The sequence below is a fragment of the Vigna unguiculata genome, chromosome 6 (genome assembly GCF_004118075.2).
Source record: "Vigna unguiculata cultivar IT97K-499-35 chromosome 6, ASM411807v1, whole genome shotgun sequence".
NCBI classification, from domain to species: Eukaryota; Viridiplantae; Streptophyta; class Magnoliopsida; order Fabales; family Fabaceae; genus Vigna; species Vigna unguiculata.
Genome location: NC_040284.1, coordinates 30,436,371 through 30,456,941, shown reverse-complemented (window position 1 = coordinate 30,456,941; position 20,571 = coordinate 30,436,371). Strand labels below are relative to the sequence as shown.

Genomic DNA, 20,571 nt, shown 5'->3' with positions numbered 1-20,571 from the left:
TTCAAGATTGTATTTGTTATAATATCAGTTATCTTTGGAACAGTTATGGCTCCATGAACATGTTCAGCTTTAGAGTGGTGTATATATTTTGCATATCAATTATATATGCTTACCATCCTTCTAAATTTTGAAAGGTTGAGCTTTAACTAGACTCGTGATATATTTTACATACACAATCTTTAATTTGAGTTGGAGGCATGTGGGTGACTTTTGGGGATAAAGACTTTTTACTAACACGGTTACCTTTTTAGTCGAAAATAAAACTAATCAAAATGTAGATTAATTCTTTGTACCAAAAAATCCATTTCTATACTCGAGTGAGATTCTTTGTTTCTATGCTGCCTTTTACATGCTTTGGGTAAAGGTAGAGCAAATAATACTAAAAAAACATTTTTAGTTTGAGTCCAAAGAATTGGATTTTTCATAATTGGAAGTTAAGGGATTATGAAACTATTTATTGAAATTTTGAGTTGACTATTTTAATTTTTGATTTATCATTAATTCATACTTAATATCGTTTAATAATAAAAGAAAATCATATTTTGACTTTCATCATTTAATTCTCATTTTATATTTTCTACTCTGACTTACTATATAGTATTGATTAATATACTATTATTTTTCTTTTTTAAGGATCAATATTCAATATCAAATCATGTCAGAAAGTACATTTCTTTTTTAAAGGATCAATGTTCAATATCAAATCATGTCAGAAAGTGCAAAATGAGAATAAAATTGTAGGAGTCAAATAATTAATGTGAATTCCTCTCACACTCACGAACTTATTTAGATCTTATTCATGATTTGAATTTTTTGACATATATTCCTCTCAAACTCATTTGGTTTCATTCTTTGTCTCGTAGTAGGAATGTCAACGGACAGGATTAGTAGGGTACGGATAACAACTTTCACGTACCCTATTCGTTGAATAAATATTCGTTCCATATCTGTACCCATATCCGTTGGGTATCAATTATGTGGGTATCCATATATTTTTATAATATCCACGGATATCCATGAGTATTTACAAAAAATTAAAATAAAATATTTAATAACATATTTTTAACTATAAATTCAAATAAAATACAATACATAACCTTGATAAATTTTAAACAAAGTTCAAATAATTCATTTAAATTGTGTTGAATGAAAATTTACCAAAAAATGAAGATTTTTCTAAAATCAATTGATAAAAAATTAATCATTCAAAATCAATGTATTAATATTTTAATTATTATTTTTTAATTTAAATTATAATAACGGATACGGGTATACGCGAGTGTGGATACTATGATACCCGTACTCGTCCCATTAACCTGTGAATATAAAAAATATTTGTATTCGTTATCCACAGATATCCATTTACAATACTCATATTCTACCCATTGCAAATTTTATCCACAAATACCCACGCGGAGTATGGATTTTTTTAACCTGTCAAAATACTCCAATTTGCGGTTGATGAATGTAGCATATTTTTTCAATTAATAAAGCGAAAATATTTGTGCTTATGAAACTACAAAAGGGTCAGCAAACATAAAGAGGATAACTACAAGGAAGGAAAAACACGGTTGGTCCACTCAAATTGTAGATGTTCTTCTGGTGAAAGCTTCCACGTATGAGTACGCTGACGATGGCAGCGTACCCGAGAAAAAATTGGAGAATAATGATCAACACACAGTCCCTTATTCTTTTGATGAGCGGGGTAATGTTATTGGGCCAGTAACACCGAAGACAACCACTAAAAGAATGGTATAACACTATTACTGGGTGTTTGGTTCTGCATCAGCTTGTATTTACTTTTTCAATTTTTCACATAACTGTCCCATGTATAGATTAGTGTTGGTTATTATAAGGTTTACTTTTTATGTGCAGGGGAGAAGAAGATTAACATGAAAGAAAAGGTGCGTGAGATACCGATATTAATAGCTGCAAAGAACGGCGTGACAGAAATGGTAGAGAATTATCGTTTTTTGAAAAGGTTTTATTTAAACTTACATATACAAATCTTATAAATCTATCCTCAAAATACGATTCCTTTTTTTAACTTATTCTAGCAAGTCTTTCAAAGATTAATTAAAATTCTTATTAAATAAATGTGTGTATTGCAAATTTCATTCAATTAGTTAACCTAATAAGTCCTTGTCATATTATTATAGCTTCAATTTTAATCCAATTATTATCCTTGTAAAATGATTTACATTTTTTAGTCATTGATGGTGTGATACAGTTTGTGAAGGAAACGATGCAACCGCATTTCTTTAGTCGGTAAAACAAAAAAAAAAAACAGACACCAAGAGATATGTTCAGCGAGACTCACAGGGATCTTCTCAAGAGTGGTGGAGAATGGCTAAAAAAAACCTCGGAATCATGTTCCGTGGTAGCAGCACTGATAGCCACAGTGGCATTTTCCACATCCACCACTGTCCCCGATGACTTCGGGAACCCAACTCTTGGATACAGGCCAGAGTTTAAAGCCTTTGCCATCTCATCTCTCATTGCTCTATGCTGTTCTGTCACCTCAATGGTGATTTTCCTCTCAATACTCACATCTCGGTATGAAGAGCTTGATTTCGGTAAAATCTTCCCAGGAAGCTTATCCTGGGTTTTACATCGTTGTTGATGTCCATTACCTCTATAATGGTCTGTTTCTGTGTTGGTCATTTCTTTATCCTAGAGGACAAACTCAAATCAGTTGCATTCCCTGTCTATGCCGTCACATGCCTGCCAGTGACACCTTTTGCCTTGGCTCAATTTCCACTCTACATCGATCTCATATTGGCTACTTTTAGGAAAGTACCACAGCGTGGCTACAAAACCCCTCTACAATAGCTGTACGACCAGCGTTATAGCAGAGCTGAAGTAATACTGCATTGTCGATATATGGAGCTTAATGCAGACCTTGCATTTATACACTAGACTACACATAAAATGGATATTTCAGTATTTGTTTACGTAATGTTAACAGTTTCTTATGGTATTTTAAAACATAATTGAAATTATTGTTTTAAAAAAGACAATTTTATAGAAGATAAATCCGGCAATAAACATTAAAGAAGTAATACTTAGGGAGACACCCACACAAACTATGTGTTGAGTTTTACTTTCTTGACCTTTTCAGCTCGTCCAAAGAATATATCTGTCTAGTGTCTTCAAATATGGTTTGAGAAGAATTAGGAAACAGGAATTTTAACAACTCAATTTGCATCCTTACCATGCTAGAGAAACCAGAAGGTCCAAAATAACAACTCTAGAAGACAACAGTATCAAGCATCATTCCGAGAGTTTGAACGATGTTGGAAGACATCAAATTTGAGACGTGCTCTTCAAGGTGCTTCTTTGCATCTTGTCTTCCCACATTAGCTATTGCAAGCTTTTCTGGAGGCAGCTCATCTTCCTCTTGAACAGCCTTGTTATATTTGATAGCTAAGCTCAGCATTTCCTGCACGCAATTTAATTTGTTATCAGTATTTATTCTGTTAAAGATATTAGGCGGATTTTTAAATCTTAAAAATAGGATAAACAGAATATATGCAGGGATTTTATTATGAGTAATCAGATGAGTACAAATCTACCTTACACTTTGAAACATTAAATTACCTGTACAGTCTGTTCATTAGTTTTGGAATGTGTATCAAAATGTCTAAGTGTCAAACCATCAGTCCATTTCTTCTTGTGGAGATTAAGCAACATCTTCTCTTCAAGTTCATTTTTCCTGTAGTTAATGGCTATGGAGTAGTAATGCCGGTTCAACCCATGGATCAATGCCTAAATAGTGGCAATAAAGATAGGTCGGTAACAGTTAAAAAAAAAAAGTGCAGAACAAGTGCTTCCAAAAGAAAGAAAAAAAAAACCAGTACACACATAACAAAAGTTCTTTGGTTACACACTTGAATCGATGGTTTATTCAGATGTCCCAGATTGGATGTTGTCTGCCTTGGTTCTTGACCAAGCATCATAGTCTGTGGATTGATCAATCGAAAAGCATCAATCACCACTTTGCCTTTAACACTTTGTATTGGATCTACAACCACAGCCACTGCACGCTGATTCAAAGCCTCAAAACTCTGTATGAAATACCATAGAAGAGCAAGTTACTAATACTAATCAGCAGCACCATAGTAAAAATAAATAAATAAAAAATAGTTTACTGCTAATACTGTATTTAATTGTAATGTAATGGCTGGCCTTGCTGGAAATTTCAACTACTTACAATTTTAATTTAAGTAGACAACAGTTCGCACTTGAAAATAAGAAAAAAAATGGTTTGCTTCTACCAATAGCTTGTGAAACCTTTTATATGAAAATGAGCCACTCCAAATTCACTATTCGGGAAATCAAAGCAAACTTCATACTAAAAAACAAATATTGATTTTTAACGAACATTAAAATCAAATGATGTATCTCTTGAAAAAAGGAGTAATAGCAATATCAACCTTGAAAATGTATCAAGTAGAAATTTTGGTTCATTTAAATGTTATATAATTCACTTCTCGAATAATTTAAACTCATTTTATAGTACTCTTTCTGCTAAGCTAGCCCGGAGAATAGTTCATATGTCATCATCTTCTAACAGAAACTAAGCATATAGTCTAGGCATCAACTTAATTAATCAAAAACCAGTAAACATCAAAGCCACGTTAGCAATTTCATAAGATTGATAATAGGTAAATATCATAGTAGCCGCAATTTGAGGGTTACTGAGGTGACTTAACCAACATGGTATGTTGTTCTCTTCACTATTGGACATTTAATGCAATTCTTGAATTCTTCTCGAGAATTCAAGAATTTTAACAAAAAGGGAGGATTGTAGGGAAGAAAACAACAACAACGTGAAATGTATTTAAACCACGGGATCCACTAAAACCTTGCTACCCTACACACAAGTACAACATCCTAATCTAATCCATGATTTGAAAAACTAGAAAAAATCATTAAAATCGAAGCATACTAACATCATCCAACACACAAATCCTTTGAATTAAAAGGTAGATGCAAAAACAATATAAGGAAATACAAGAACCAACCAAAGAACCTATGAAAGAAAGAAATGGAGCTGAACCTGTTGCGTATTGATGTCAACACCAGAGAGCCAACAGCCGAAACCAGGATGCGAATGGTACCAGCCGACAACCATCTCTGGTCTGCAACACAAGAAACCACCACCAATGAATTCATAAACCAACCCCCACACAAATATTACAAAAATAAAATAAAATAAACTACCGTCCAGTTTGCTTGAGCATATCAAGCATATTAGTCTGAAAAACGTGATCAACGGCTTCAACACTAACACCAGTGCCACTCTGCGGCATTGCAAATACATCAACTACACGAACGGTGTACTCGTCCACGAACTCTCCCAGCATCAAGCCCATCACCTCCATGGGAACCCCGGCCCTCCCTGTAATTACAGAAACACGAAAAACCTAATTTTGAAATCGGGCACCCATTGACTTGATTGGTTAAAAACGCAAACTTTATAGTTTTACCTACCGTGCTTGAGCATTTTGAGGAGCGCGAGAGAGGAGATGTAGACCTGCTCGGAGGAATCGAGAGTTGGGGAATCTGGGGGAGGGTGCCCTAGCGCTCCACCTGCACCTGCGAACATTCGCTGAAGCCTCTCCATCGCGAATCTCACTTCCAAATTTTGATTCGGATTTGAGTTTTGAATGCGCTTGACTGAGGATTTGAAGCAATGAGCTAAGGAATGGTGATTGAACTATTTCAATGCTTTCTCATGAACAACAAAACATTGACGAATATAATGCATCCACTTTATCTATATAGGCTTAAATTTAATTTTCTTAACAGTTTACTCATCCATTTAAAAAAATTACAATAAAAGCGGTGTTTTGAAACCATAAAACCAGTAAAATCTGTATTTAAATCTTATATTTAATGTAATTTATCTTTAATATTTCGCTCTTATTAGATAAAATAATAAATTTACATATTTGCTTAAATAAACACTATATATTGTTTGAATTTAATATTTTTTAACCAATATAAATAGTTACATTACACCGGTAACATTACTTTCAAACAATGCATATTTTTAAAATAAAATATAATATTTTGATATGAAGTAATATTTAGATCAAATATTTATTTTTCTCCGATGAAAATTAGAATTAGTGATTTTTAAAATTTTGGTCAAATTTAATCATTTAATTTTAGAAAACACTTGAATTTAGTAATTTAAATCAAATTTTGTCAAGTTTAGTTGATGTTTAGACGTGTTAACATTAAAATGAAAATTTATGGCTTAAATACATTTTTCGTCCTCATTCTCGTAGTATTTGTTACGGATGGTCCTCATTTTGACAGAATATTTAAAATGGTCATAATTTGTATTGAATGTTTAAAATGGTCCTCATTTTCGCAATTCGTGTTTTATTTGGTTATTTTCTGTGACGCCGTTTATATCAGTAACAGAACACTGTACAAGTACACGTAACACACTCCAATGCAACGTAATACGTAATAAAAACAGTGTCACATGTACAGTGCTCCGTTACTGATTTTAACGGCATCGCAAAAAAGGACCGTATAAAACACGAATTGCGAAAATGAGGATCATTTTAAACATTCGGTAAAAATGAGGACCATTTTAAATATTCTGTCAACATGAGAACCATCCGCAACAAACACTACGAAAATGAGGATGAAAAAAGTATTTAAGCCAAAATTTATCAAACGATGTAAATAACTCAAATGTAATTTTGAAATATGTTTAAAACGTCAAATAAATTTAACAAAATAGGTTTAAAATGACTAAATTCATATAGTTTTAAACGTTAAAGAACTAAATTTGATCAAAATTTTAAGAAGAGACTAATTTCAATTTTCACTAAAAGTTAATGGACAAAAAATATATTTAACTTTACTATTTATCATAGATTCTGAATTCATCTTTATACACTACTCTGTAGCATCTTTATTTAAAATAATATAAATATAATGTATTATTTCAGTTCCTAAGTCATTTAATTATTCATTTTCATAATTAAAAAAAGTTTAATTCACATATTAAATATTCAATCTTGCCTTCACTAAAATATATGTCAATTAATCTAGTGAAAGAATATTTAGTTAAGCCTGTAATTTTATTATAAATATTTTCATCAAAATGTCTCTATTATATGCCAATATTAGATTCATTGGTAAATTAAAACTTTATGCTGATTTAAGTAGTCATTTTTAGGAAAAAGAGATTTTAAGTCTAAAATAAATTCAAACTATTTTTTTCACTTTTTAAAAATAAATAATAGCATTAAAGTTGAACAATTTATAATATCACTTGAAAAAAAGGCCCAAAGCCCAAAATATTGAGAACAATAAAAGCTGGACTTTTATTATATACACTCCTTCTATTTGTTTATTAACTTGCTTTTATTTTTCATGTAAAATTGCTTTATAGCATTTTTTGAGCTCTTCCTATGTTTTAAGTTAAACATATAAATGTATTTGTAATATTAAATTTATAAATAAATTAATAAAGAAAAATATATTTTTAAATTATTTCAAATATTAAAATTTAAAAATTATAAATGCCATTTTATGTTAACATTTTTAATATCTTAGAAGAATTTAAAATTTAAAATTAAGATTTTCTTATTGAAATTAAAAATGTACAGAATAAAATTAATTTAAATATTTAAATAGTAATTTGATGTATAAATTTAAAATATAAAAACTAAGTAAAATAAAAAATATTATCATGTAATACTATTATGTGGTATTATATATATATATATATATATATATGACACTATTATTGTGACGTGATCCAACAATAATTTATCAGATGACAAAAAAAAATTAAAAATTAAAAACAAACACGTGACATGTAGAAAAAACGAAGCGTAATCGTGGATCTAATGAAAATAACTTAATTAGGTATTTTTAAAAAGTTAGAGGACTTTTAACGTAACGTAGTCTATTATAGTACCATCCTCGTCAAATCACGAAATACCAAAAGGCCCCTACTTATATAAGCGGAATATATTTAGTTTTTCAGCCCCCTGAAAACCATCGATCTTTGGTATTGCTTCACAATTAACGAGATTCGTTGAATGTCAAAACTTGGTGTTCAACCTCGTTTGTTGAACTATAGCTTTTTTGAATTTTCTCACTTCTTTGCAAGTGTTTTTCTTGGTGGTATTCATGAAACCAAATGTTGACTCACACTATTATTCATTTCATTTGTTTTTAAATTAATACGGCTGCGGGGACATATGTAATTAGGGGCAACAGCACTTCAAACAAAAATATACTAAAATAACAAATATTCATAGTTGCAACTAAATCTAATTCTATACGATAAACGATTCACTTTGAAAAATCAAAGAAGTATTTTTATTAAAAAATATATGTCAATATTACATAATAATAAATTTTGAATATATTAAAATACCATGTCATAATTTTTATCACCTTCTCAGTAATTTATTGATTTTCATTCACTGACTCTAAACTTCTCATATTCTGGTACGGATGTGCATTTCGTTTACTGACTTTAATGTCTATTTTCATATTCGTATTTTAGTGTACTGTACTTTTTCACTGTTTAAAATTTACTCTAAAATAAATATTTTTACAGTGGACTATTAATTTTTTTTAGTATCTCTTGTCTAAATGAATATATTAATTGTTCAATTATCACAATTACTCTATTCTTCGTATTTATTGAAAGTGTGAGTATTTTAATAAAAATGTATAAAAACATATATGTATTTATTGTTTTTCCTAAATCATTCGTACGAAAGGTACTTTACAATGGAGGAAGTATAGAAATATTCACTTGTTTAATGCATAAAGTTTAAGAAAAAAATTCAAATGAATGCACCGTCTGGAAAATGCAAACACGTAATTAATATAGTGACAGTGTCTTTGACTCGGACTGTTCCATGTTCAGATCCATCATCTCCATTCTCCAACTTAGTTAGGTTCCTTCAACTCAATTATTGCACGTAAGGTAGCTGCAGTGAAAGAAAAATGAGACTTGAATAGTAGAGGTTATAGCTTAGCCAATCTGGTGCTTCTTTTTCACCCCTTAGAGCAACATGGGAGTTGCCAATTTCTTTGTCTTCCTTTTTATTGCTCTAAGTTGCTTCCGCTTGCTGAGAGTTTCTGCATCAAAATTACCCCAAGAAGAAGGTATCTTCAGTTTCATCTTTGCAGATACGGATTGGAGGTGCTGAAGTTTTAGTTCAGCGTATTTCAGTAACCTGTTGTTGTAGTTGCTCATGATGTAAAATGAATAATTTATGGGTGAAATTTTGATTAATAGTTTCTATCTATCCACTTTAATTTTCTTAGTTATATGAACATTGAAACAGTATTTTCCTTTGGGTTGGAAGTTGTCCAGTTGATATTAGATTCACGTTATAATTAGTGTTGTTTACAACTACAATGCTTATGCTTACATGTTTATGTTGTCATTTAGTTGATGCCCTTAGAGAAATTACGAGTGCGATGGGGTCGGCATATTGGAAATTTGATGCTGATTCCTGCAGTATTGAAATGGTTGGACTAACGCAAGAACCACCAGCTGAAGCAGAGAGAAGCATTGGTTGTAACTGCAGTTTTGAAGACAACACTGTCTGTCATGTTGTGACGATGTATGACTACGAAATTAGTTTATTTTTCGTGTTACGTGTTTTCACGGTTTTATCTCTTAAATTTCCACATTCAGTTGTCTCAAATTTCTGTTTTAGCCCTGATGAACAATGTTTGTATGTTTTAGGACTCTCAAGCGCCTAAGCCTACCTGGCACTCTCCCACCTCAACTGGCCAAGCTACCTTTTCTCCGAGAAGTGTATGACCAATTTAAACAAGTTAATCATTGTTTCTTGTTAAAAATAATTGTAATGGGTTCTTATACCTTGATTTGGTTCATTCCCGTTATCAACATCTTTTTTATCTTAATATTTTCCAAAAATTCCTCTGTGCACAGAGACTTTGCTTACAATTGCTTCACCGGTTCAATTCCAGAGGAATGGGCTTCAATGAAATTAACTTCAATGTGAGACTGAGTCTCGTGCAACGACTGCAAACTTTTCGTTCTATCATTCTTATTTTATATTACTGACATGTTACAAATCTGCAGTTCTCTTCTTGTGAATCGCTTATCTGGGGAAATTCCAAAGCATCTAGGAAATTTTACAGCTCTTACATATCTGTATGTTCCAAGCTTTAATTTAATTCATTCATATTGTGGTAGTATGTTGTTTTACATCCTCACTAACCTCTGCGTTTGTTTTTGTTTCCAATTAGGATGCTTGAAGCAAACCAGTTTTCTGGTGCTGTTCCACCTGAGCTTGGGAAACTAATCAACTTGCAGACCTTGTTAGGCATCCCAATTCCTTTTCTTGTTTTCATTTTTTAATATTATTTGATTTTTTTAATATTTTATTTACTTTCTCTTGTAAGATATCATGTTTTCTTAGATTTTTTTTCTGTAATTTTAACACTGAAGGGTTCTGTCATCCAATCAATTGACTGGGAACTTACCACTTACACTTGCTGGACTACAAAATTTGACTGACTTGTGAGCTATGATTGTGTTCCTTCTCCTTAATTATAACCCTCTCATAAACACTGCATCTCATGCATACAATTCATTATCACATTGCAGTAGAATAAATGATAACAATTTTACTGGAACAATACCTAGTTTCATACAGAGCTGGCAACTTCTTCAAAGACTGTGAGATTCTACTTCCTTTCTTAGTTAATGTTGAATCTTATATGGTTTCTAACTCCACACTCTTACCAATGTAAAATCTGTGAAGAGAAATGCATGCAAGTGGACTAGAGGGACCCCTCCCATCAAATATCTCTCTCTTGAAGAACTTGGTTATGCTGTGAGTATATCTTCCTTTTAGTACTTCGATCATGGTACATTTTGCGCTTCATTTTGTCTATCATATTTATATTCTAGCTCATGGTAGCGCATATACTTATACAGAAGAATCAGTGATATAGAAAGTCCTGCGCAGGTCTTTCCTCATCTGGAAAACATGGCAAACTTGGCTATATTGTACGTCTACTGGTGATAATATTTTCTCACATGTTGTTTCTTAAATGGGAATATATATATATTCCTTCAACCATTAGTCTGAAGTTTAACGCAATTGAATTTTGTGTTTTAAGGATTCTAAGGAGTTGTAACTTATCTGGTGTTATACCTTCATACGTATGGACAATGAGGAATTTGGCGATTTTGTAAGTAAACGTGTCAAGATTGTAGACCTATAATATGTTTATTCCGCATGTGTGTACTGTGTATTAAGATTTATGAGTCGGCACTATAGTTGTTATTGACTTGTTTTAATTTGTTATACAAGCTTCTTATATTATTGTATGATTACATATTTCGTGTAAAAGGGCATTGCCTCATTAAAATTGAAATTCTATATTTTCAAAAATTTATGATAGGGATGTCAGTTTCAACATGCTCGTTGGGGGAATTTCATCAATTATAAGTGCAAGGCGTCTAAGATTTATGTAAGCATCTTACTCTAATGTATAGTTTTGACTTAAAAAAAAAGGCAGAAGAGCTTATGCAGATAACAAATCTCTGCATTTGAAAGCAAATTTTCCTCTGAAGTGAGATATTTTTCAACCAATTTCCATGATTCTAATGTACGCAGTTTTAAATAATGAAACTGAATAATTGTTTTTATGTTCACGTATTGACACAACGAATTAAACAGTTTGGCATTGCTTCTGTTAGCTACCTAACAGGTAATATGCTTAGTGGCAATATACCGAATTCAGTCCTGAAGGATGGAAGTAGCATGTAAGTTTCTTGTGCTTCAAAATTCTTAATCTGCAATTAAGGTTTTACTCTCGTATAAGTACAAAACCATACTGTTGAATCTCCTCTAAGGGCATGAATACAACAGCAAATGCTAAGTATTATCTCATCTGCTGCATTTCTTCACCTCTTTTCCATTTGATCTTTTATATATTAATTTCTGGGAAAAGATTGAAACAGGGTGGGAACCCATGATGGCATTTTAATATGTGTTGAATAGTAGAAGATATTTTATCAGTAACTGGTCTTGAATGGTTTAATTTCATCTTTTAGTGTGAGAACATAATTATAACCAGACTTGGACTTCAATTATTATGGTTTATTGACAAAAGCTCTCTTATTGTGTTGGACACAGTGATCTATCATACAACAACTTCACTTGGCAAGACTATGAGCAACCTGCTTGTCAGGATGGCATGTCAGTCAAAACATTTTCATTAGTATTTCCTTCCTTTACATTTTTCAAGTTGATATTTTTCTAAACTGAATTTTGTTTCTCATTGTTTCACTTAGTAGGAACTTGAATCTGAATTTGTTCAGAAGCTCGATTCTGAAGAATAAGTTGTAAGATCCCCTTCTCTAGTTTTGGTTAGACAAGAAGCCTAATTGAAAAATGATTTATTTTCAAGAATTTAATTGCCATGTAGACCAAACAAGTGCTGTGCTAGTCCTGACTATTATTTTGACATCATTATTTATTTCTACTTTAATTCATGAGAAAATGATATAGCAATAAATAGTGGATATTCGTATGCAACTTCTTAGGCAATGCAAACAATACATCCATTGACACTGTCTTTCTAATACATAATTTAGTACTGAATGTATTTTATAATGTCCAACAAAAAATTTATCGACGAGAATGTATGGAATAATGTTGTCAAAAGATATATTACAACTTGCTAGAAGCAATTCAAACTTCTTTATAAGTACATGCTACTAATTAAATTGTATTTGAAAACTGTTACCGAATATCTATTTTTCAATTGACAGAGAGGAGTATGTTCCTTGCTCCAAGAATTTCAGCTGTTCACGGTGTAAGTTATATTAAATTACATGATTTAAAAATATTAAACCGATTAGGTTTATATATATTTTTTCATACATGAGTTATAGTCATTGAGTTTAATCTTACATATATGAAAGATTTGACACAAATTTTATTCCTAAAATCTTAAAATAATGAGGTTATAGGTCTTTTAATTTATATAGTATTTAATTTTGTTTTTTCTACCTAATGAGAACTTATTCTCCACGTCAATATTCTCTGTATTAGAAAATCTTATTGTACTTGACTATATTTTTCTCTACTATTTAGAATGTCAGCACCCCTTGAATGATATCTCTCATCCTACTTAACATATATATTAATAGCTCTGAATAAAATTAAAAAAAGTATGCCTTAATTTTCTAAAATAAAAAAAACTGGTAAGCCAGAGAATGCAAGACCTAAAAATTACCACAAATCAGAAGGATGAATCAAAGTGTACACGAGTGGAAATGTTGCTTAATCAAATGACGAAAATTGTAAGGTGATATAAATATGTGTATATGTTGCAATGTTGAAATCTAAGTAAATGCATAGTATAAAATAACTCTTTGCTTTGTATGACTGTTATGGTAATTGCATATCAAATTTTGTACTGTAAATTTTCTTATTCATTGTGACAAAAAAAAAAAAACTCTTACACTTTTAATTTCTCAACCATTTTTCAGTTTCAAGTTGTTTACATGTTAACTGTGGTGGGAAGGATGTAAGGGTAAGAGATGATAGAGGAGAAAACCTTTATGCGGGAGACGAAAATGTTCAGGGTGGCACTGCAACTTATTTCTACAGTGATGATGATCACTGGGGATTTAGTAGCACCGGGGACTTCATGGATGATTTTGAGGCCCAGAACGTGCGTTACACTGTATCTCTTCCATCTTCAAATATGCCAGAATTATATAAAACGGCTCGTGTATCTCCAATTACGCTTACTTATTTCCACAACTGCATGCAAAATGGGAACTATACTGTGAACCTTCACTTTGCTGAGATACAGTTTACAAATGATAAAACATATAAAAGTCTTGGCAAGCGCATATTTGATATTTATGTACAGGTAACCGATTTAACTAATTAATTTTACTTTAATTTCCGGATTATGAATTAATGCATTGACTTTGTCTCAGGGAAGAATCACTCACAAGAATTTCAATATAGAGAATGAAACAAATGTTGCTGAAAAACCACTGGTACTGCCTATACACAATATCAGCATCACAAATAATGTCTTGGAGATCAGATTCTACTGGGCTGGAAAAGGAACGACTAGAATTCCTGATGTTGGAGTTTATGGCCCTCTTGTATCAGCTATATCTGTGATTTCAGGTGAATACTGCCCCATGGCACGATGGGTGTAAATTTATTGTATTTAAATTTGAAAGTTTATGGTGTCTACGTCTAACATCACTTTTCTAGAATACACCACTCTGCTACTATTGAAAAAAGAATGCCCTTGGAGAAAAAGAACGTCATGAAATAGTAGTTTTGCTTTCATTTTTATATTTGGTATGCTCTTTTCTGTTTCTCAAATAGCATTCTTCATATGGCTTTCTTGATCTTCTTAGTAAAGATCAAATGCAATGTCTGTTTCTTGTCACTTACGTAAGCATTTCTTATACTCTCAATATCATTTCTACATACATATCAATTGAAGGCTACACATTTTAGTATTGACAGCAATCTTATGGGTGAGATGACTTTTTAGGTGTTTAAAGCGACCATATGAATAGTGTTGAATAAAATTCAGTATACCTTGTTCTTCGAACAGATTCTAGAGTTTGCTCAACCGGAAAAAAGAAAGTTGCTGTTTCGATAATCATTGCCATTGTAGCCGGTGCTGTATGCTTAGTGCTATTTATATCTGGACTCATATGGTGGAAGTGGAAAAGCTTTGTCAGAGGGAAACGGCGACAGAAAGAAGGTGAAGTCTTATACTTTGAAAGATGAATTGTACGAAATATCCATAGGGGAGTGGCAATAAAAGTTTGAACAAACTAATTATATTGTTTTCGATCACTATTTAATTTATGCAGAGCTGATAAGTTTGAGGCTTTTGTTTACAATAGGATATATAGATAACTACTGACTAATACAAATTTCGCATGGCTTGTATGGGCAGATGCAAAAGATGGAGATATGCAGTCAGGTAATTTTAGCTTGGAGAATATCAGAGCTGCCACCAATGACTTCTCTTCTGCTAATAAGATTGGAGAAGGAGGTTTTGGTCCCGTATACAAGGTTTTTATACAACTTCCAAATAATTTTACTTTATTTAAATGGAATTTTCTGTTTATGCCTGGCACACTAGGTTTCTGGTAACTGGGATACGACAATGCAGGGCCAATTAGTAGATGGTACTTTTATAGCGGTAAAGCAATTGTCATCAAAATCAAGACAGGGAAATCGTGAATTCATAAATGAAATAGGGTTGATATCTTGTGTGCAACACCCCAACCTCGTAAAGCTTCATGGATATTGTGCGGAAGGGGAACAACTTTTGTTGGTATATGAGTACATGGAAAATAACAGCCTGGCCAGAGCTTTATTTGGTTAGTCACTACTGGTCCATCAATTTCTTGATCCTATGTGGTCATCTGAGAAGTTCTGTATGAATAAATCTGATCTTTACATATATTTCTCTATGCCTAAATTATTTCCCCTATAATCCCTCTGAAGGGGATTTCAGCAATATGTTTGTAAGGCCCCATGATCTCTGTAGGTAGTGAGAACCAACAGCTTAAATTGGATTGGCCCACAAGGTTTAGGATTTGCATTGGCATAGCGAAAGGTCTAGCATTTCTCCATGATGAGTCAAGATTCAAGATAGTGCACAGAGATATCAAGGCTTCTAATGTGTTACTCGATGCTGATTTGAATCCAAAAATATCTGACTTTGGCTTGGCTAGGCTTGATGAAACAGAGAAGACCCATATCAGCACCCGAGTTGCTGGGACTATGTAGGTTGCCTTTGCATTAATCATACATAAATCTCAAAATATTATTTGCCAGTATCTAAATTTGCTTTTCCTTTTTTTTTTGGTCGTAGAGGATATATGGCACCAGAATATGCATTATGGGGCTATCTTACATACAAGGCCGATGTTTACAGTTTTGGAGTTGTAGTATTAGAAATTGTTAGTGGGAAAAGCAATAACAATTATTTACCAGACGATGGAAGTGCTTGTCTTTTGGATTGGGTATGCTCAATGCTTCTAGCTGTATTTTTTAAGTATAAACCCTTCATTCTTTTTTGTCATTACTTGTTTAAAGATAAACAGTAATTGATATTTGCAGGCATGTAAGTTAAATCAAGCTAAGAAATTAGAGGGGCTTGTTGATGAAAGGTTGGAGCAAGAGCTTAATGAAACGGAAGTAGAAAAGGTGGTTAGAATTGCTCTCCTGTGCACAAATGCTTCTGTATCTCTTAGGCCTACGATGTCTGAGGTGGTGAAAATGTTTGAAGGAGAATTAGATATTCCTGATGCAATCCCAGAACCAAGTACCTACAGTGAGGATTTAAGGTTCAAAGCCTTAAGGGACCTCAATCAACATCGATCAAAGCAGAGTTTGAGTGGTAATTCATCGACTCATATATTCAGCTCAGCCTCTGGTGGTAATACTCACACTAGCAGTAATATTGAGGATCATTGTTCAGTTGACAATAGTTAGCTACCCCTGTCAGTAATATTGAGGATCAAATTTTTTATCATAGACAGCCAGAGTAAGCAAGATTACTCCTCGCACATGCATATAACCTTCCATTTTCACTTCAGTACTTTACTGCTTTCTGCACAGGTCTCTCCAAAGGAGCACGACAATATTTTTCCTTGTGTCACCTTTATTTTGTTATTTTTGTTTTTTGTATTTAGTAGTGTACAAATATATTGCTACAAGTAAAGCCATCTCTGAATTATAAATTAGGTTACATGTAAGAGTTAAAAGCTTTTTATGATGTTCAATCTTTATATTTTCTTTAGCCATTTTGACTTATGTAAATACTTTTGGTTTCTACCGTGGTAATATAGTTTGCTGCTTGGAGTCTCTTCCTAGTTTTACACACAAAAATATGGCAAAAGCTTAATTCATACCCCCAATGTAATCTGCAATAAATTATGTGTTTCTAACGGATGAAAATGCGCTTTTGGTATGAACCTTCTGATTATGGGTGGCCACATTCCACGTTTTATCTTGTGTTGAATTTTGAAAAAGAAAACAAAAGGGGAAGAACAGTTTATTAACACAATTAAATAGAGTGAAAGTTGGATTTTGCAGCAACTAACCTAATTCTGTTAACTTATGTTCTACCATTTGTTTTTTTTTTTCTTATCAGATAGGTTAATGGATATTAATCTTTTTATTAAATTTTCAATCATGTATAAAATGAATATTGAAATCATACATAAACAAAAGTACAACTTAAAGTTTATATAAACAACTGAAATTGAGGGACAGACGGATACTCTTGAAGACAAACAGAAAGAACAAAACAATGCAACATTAAGAGTTCAAGTCAGTCATTTTGCAGGAAAGAACTTTAGGGTATTCAAAGAACAAGGATAAAACGTCAACACATTATTAACATGTGATGCTAAATAAGTTTGAATTATCAAATTGCATGAAACAAGAAAACAATAACTCACGTAGGAGCCAAATCACACATTACGAGTTATACAACTCCAACACACACCAAGCTAAACCTAGAGAACACAGCAACCTAAAAACCATACATCTATTTATACCAACACTTAACGGACACTTGCTCTAAAACCTTAGATGCAACACTTCACGAACATAAAAAAAGACAACGTTAATTTTAATTAGCATAGGTAGAAATTTTGTCAATTATGCTAGCCACCACTTCCTTACTTTCCTTAAGAGTCTTAATGCTCCTATTGAGATCGTCACGCTGCACAGCAACTGAAGGAGTTTCCTCAAACAATCTCTCTATTCCATCTGCACTGGGAGACACCATATCCTTCAAAACATCACACCCTAGATCCTTCTTTAAAAGATTGAAAATGCTAAATTGCAAATGCAGTGCAGTGTTGTCAATAAGTCTCTGAAGCACAACCTTCCAGTATGCTGTTAGTCTCGCTTTCAAGTCAAAAGCTTGTGGAACTAAAGTTGTGTACTGAGTCAGATGACTAACCTGAACATCACCAAAACCATTAATAACTGTCTGAGAAGAATGTGCTTTAACTCTATCAACCAAAGAATTCTGACTGCCAATTAGTTTGTTGTACTCATTTGTGTATTCAGGATTGCAAGTGTAATCAGTTAGTTTCTCCATTTCCACAACCTCTTTCATATATTTCATAGAATTTTCCCTCATTTTAGCAATAAGCTTCTGCCCACAAAGTCGTAGACATGTCTGAAGTTGGTGATAGTGTTCAGAGTGACGATTCAGAACACTCACGACCACTTCCTCAAGATAGTCCCAAACCTTGCCAATGAACTTAATTGGAATGTTTGAAATGGATTCCACTTTATCGTGTAAACGAGTAAGAAAAACAGTGCGTGAGATGAAGTTTGGAAGTCCAATCCGCTTGGTTTCTTCTAGCACCTTAATTTCTTCCATCAAAAACTTCTCTCCAGCATCACTTTCACAACCATTGCGAAGATCATTACAATACTGATCCAGCATTTCTACAAGGCGAGCCGTGCAGTGCATTTGTTTGTCATCACGGTACTCGTCAAATTCTCCTCTCAAAAGAATCTTGCTTAGGGACTCTCTTGTCAACCCAATGACATCCATGAATGCAGACATAACATCAACCAAGGAGGTGAGTTTCCTGGGAAATTTTTCCAGATTGGCAAGCTGAGAATCAAGCCTGTCATTGATCTTCTTAACAATCTCAGGGAGTATTTTGGAAATACTAGCCGCTTGAAGCTGAACGAGCTTGTCTGCCAAAACCGGAATACCAACAATGGACTTGTCAATGTTGGACAAAAGCGTGTGTGTCTTGAATAGTTTGGCTTCTTCTTCACGAGCTTCTTCGTAGGACTCGTCTCCAATGCGATTTCTTACACACACATAGCCAAGACCGATGTTCACATCATTAGCAGTTACCTTCTCACGCAGTCCCTCCGGGGGCATATCAACTTTTGTGACAACAGCAAGAGTCCTCTCTCCCGTTTTGTCAACACTCTGTGACATCTTAATGGACTCATAAGTAGAGAAATCAACAGCGGCAGATAAAACATTGAGAATAATGCTCTCCTCAGGCCTTATATACTCCATAATAATTTTCATAATCTGGTCATATACATCTTTAGGTTGACCTTGAACAGGCACTCGCGCAATGCCAGGAAGATCGATCATAGTGAGATCAGGAACGCCATTCTTCTTGACGATAAGAGTTAATGGGGTGTTCGAAATTCCTTTCCCAGAGCCGGCAAGTTCATCTGTGGCATCACAAATGGCTTCAGAGACGTGAGCCTCATCCGTGGGTACACGTTTGCAATTATACTCCAGCTCCAACTCAGGTTCGTGAAGTGAGTGATTTTGGAGCCTCATGATTAAGGGCACCCTTGTGCAGATACCTTGTCCACGGGGTAAGTTGATTCCAGCCAGAGATTCTAAGACACTGGACTTTCCTGTTGATTGGTCACCAACTACCACTATGGTTGGAAGCTGTATCCCTTCTTTGGTGATGTTTAGGCGCCTCAGGTTCTCAAGAGCGTCAAGGATCGGACGTATGCGCTCTTTGTAAGAGGACACCATAGGTGAAACATTTTTAACATTTTTAACGTTAGTTCTTGGTGTAGCATGTTCGAAAACAGAGGCCAGGGCTCCTTCTGCCATTTCCAAGTGAGGGTATGGTAACGAATCGGAACAACAGTGAATGGAGCAAGAGTGGAGATCCTTGTAGTTAATTATATGTACAACCCATTAAGAAATCTAATATGGATTATGTAGCAACTGAAACTGGGGATAAACATATCAGAATTGTACTAAGCGTGAAAGGTGCAAAACTTGGAAGTTATTGATCAAAGACGTGGGAAACAATCAACTGTCTGCAATACGTGTTTTATAGATAATAATTTGGAACTGTATTAAGAGGATCTCTGGTATTCTTGAAATTTCTTCCCTTCCACATGTTACTTCTCCTTAACGTCCATAACACTACGGTGCGTTATCTATATAAAATATACATATACAGATATTTTCTTTAACGTGGACACATCTCGTAATATTATATTCTTTATAATATAATTATTTATTAAATCTTTTAAATTTAACAGTTAATTTTATTTATTATTTATAAAATTATTTATTTTTTTTCTTTTTTTATTAATTAATAATTATTCTCTCTATTCATTTTATTTTTAATAATTATTTTATATACTATTTTAATAATATTATATTATTATTACCAACTAATATAATATCTTTTATAATTAAAAAATATTTCCAGAAGTACAATAACACTTTTATTAATGTTTTTGTTTATACTAGTTAATAAATAGATAGAATTCTCTCACTTCAGCGCTATTGACTCTCCATCTCACTATTTTGGTGCTCTCTAAATGATATCCATGAGAAAAAACATGAATAAAAATGGTTTTTGTCAAGTACGATTTTTATTTGATAAAGTTGAAGTTACGTTTTGTAAACATAATTTCTTTAATACGAAATTGTAATCCGCAAACACTTTTAGGAATGAGTCTAAATTTATTATTTAATAGAAATGAG

At 32.9% G+C, this 20,571-nt stretch overlaps 3 protein-coding genes and 1 pseudogene across 6 annotated transcripts; 2 read left to right on the top strand and 2 right to left on the bottom strand.

The window, feature by feature from the left end:
- The first annotated feature begins 2,206 nt into the window (after positions 1–2,206).
- LOC114188609 lies at positions 2,207–2,922 on the top strand (annotated as a pseudogene).
- Positions 2,923–3,020: 98 nt separating this feature from the next.
- On the bottom strand, positions 3,021–5,770 carry LOC114187727 (26S proteasome non-ATPase regulatory subunit 14 homolog). Its single transcript, XM_028076053.1, has 6 exons — positions 5,497–5,770; positions 5,227–5,404; positions 5,063–5,144; positions 3,891–4,067; positions 3,601–3,768; positions 3,021–3,442 (listed from the first exon to the last, which is right to left on the bottom strand). The coding sequence occupies exons 1-6, from the start codon at positions 5,627–5,629 to the stop codon at positions 3,251–3,253; spliced, it is 930 nt and encodes a 309-aa protein (XP_027931854.1). The 5' UTR covers positions 5,630–5,770; the 3' UTR covers positions 3,021–3,250.
- A 3,110-nt stretch (positions 5,771–8,880) lies between these two features.
- Positions 8,881–16,853, top strand: LOC114187726 (probable LRR receptor-like serine/threonine-protein kinase RFK1). Of its 4 annotated transcripts, none has more exons than XM_028076052.1 (24): positions 8,881–9,162; positions 9,452–9,626; positions 9,752–9,823; positions 9,962–10,030; positions 10,115–10,186; positions 10,282–10,353; positions 10,484–10,555; positions 10,643–10,714; positions 10,800–10,871; positions 10,976–11,047; positions 11,161–11,232; positions 11,446–11,514; positions 11,744–11,809; positions 12,183–12,245; positions 12,341–12,391; positions 12,821–12,864; positions 13,544–13,932; positions 14,003–14,201; positions 14,644–14,796; positions 14,995–15,113; positions 15,214–15,424; positions 15,595–15,832; positions 15,922–16,072; positions 16,154–16,375. In XM_028076052.1, the coding sequence occupies exons 1-24, from the start codon at positions 9,069–9,071 to the stop codon at positions 16,154–16,156; spliced, it is 2,670 nt and encodes an 889-aa protein (XP_027931853.1). In that variant the 5' UTR covers positions 8,881–9,068; the 3' UTR covers positions 16,157–16,375. The 4 variants fall into 4 exon arrangements, with proteins under 4 accessions (XP_027931853.1, XP_027931851.1, XP_027931850.1 ...); XM_028076050.1 differs by having other exon boundaries at positions 8,885–9,162; positions 12,344–12,391; positions 16,170–16,853; XM_028076049.1 differs by having other exon boundaries at positions 8,885–9,162; positions 16,170–16,853.
- Positions 16,854–17,403: 550 nt separating this feature from the next.
- Positions 17,404–19,835, bottom strand: LOC114187700 (dynamin-related protein 4C-like). Its single transcript, XM_028076018.1, has one exon. It carries the CDS (start codon positions 19,678–19,680, stop codon positions 17,689–17,691), a length of 1,992 nt encoding a protein of 663 aa, XP_027931819.1. The 5' UTR covers positions 19,681–19,835; the 3' UTR covers positions 17,404–17,688.
- Positions 19,836–20,571: the final 736 nt, after the last annotated feature.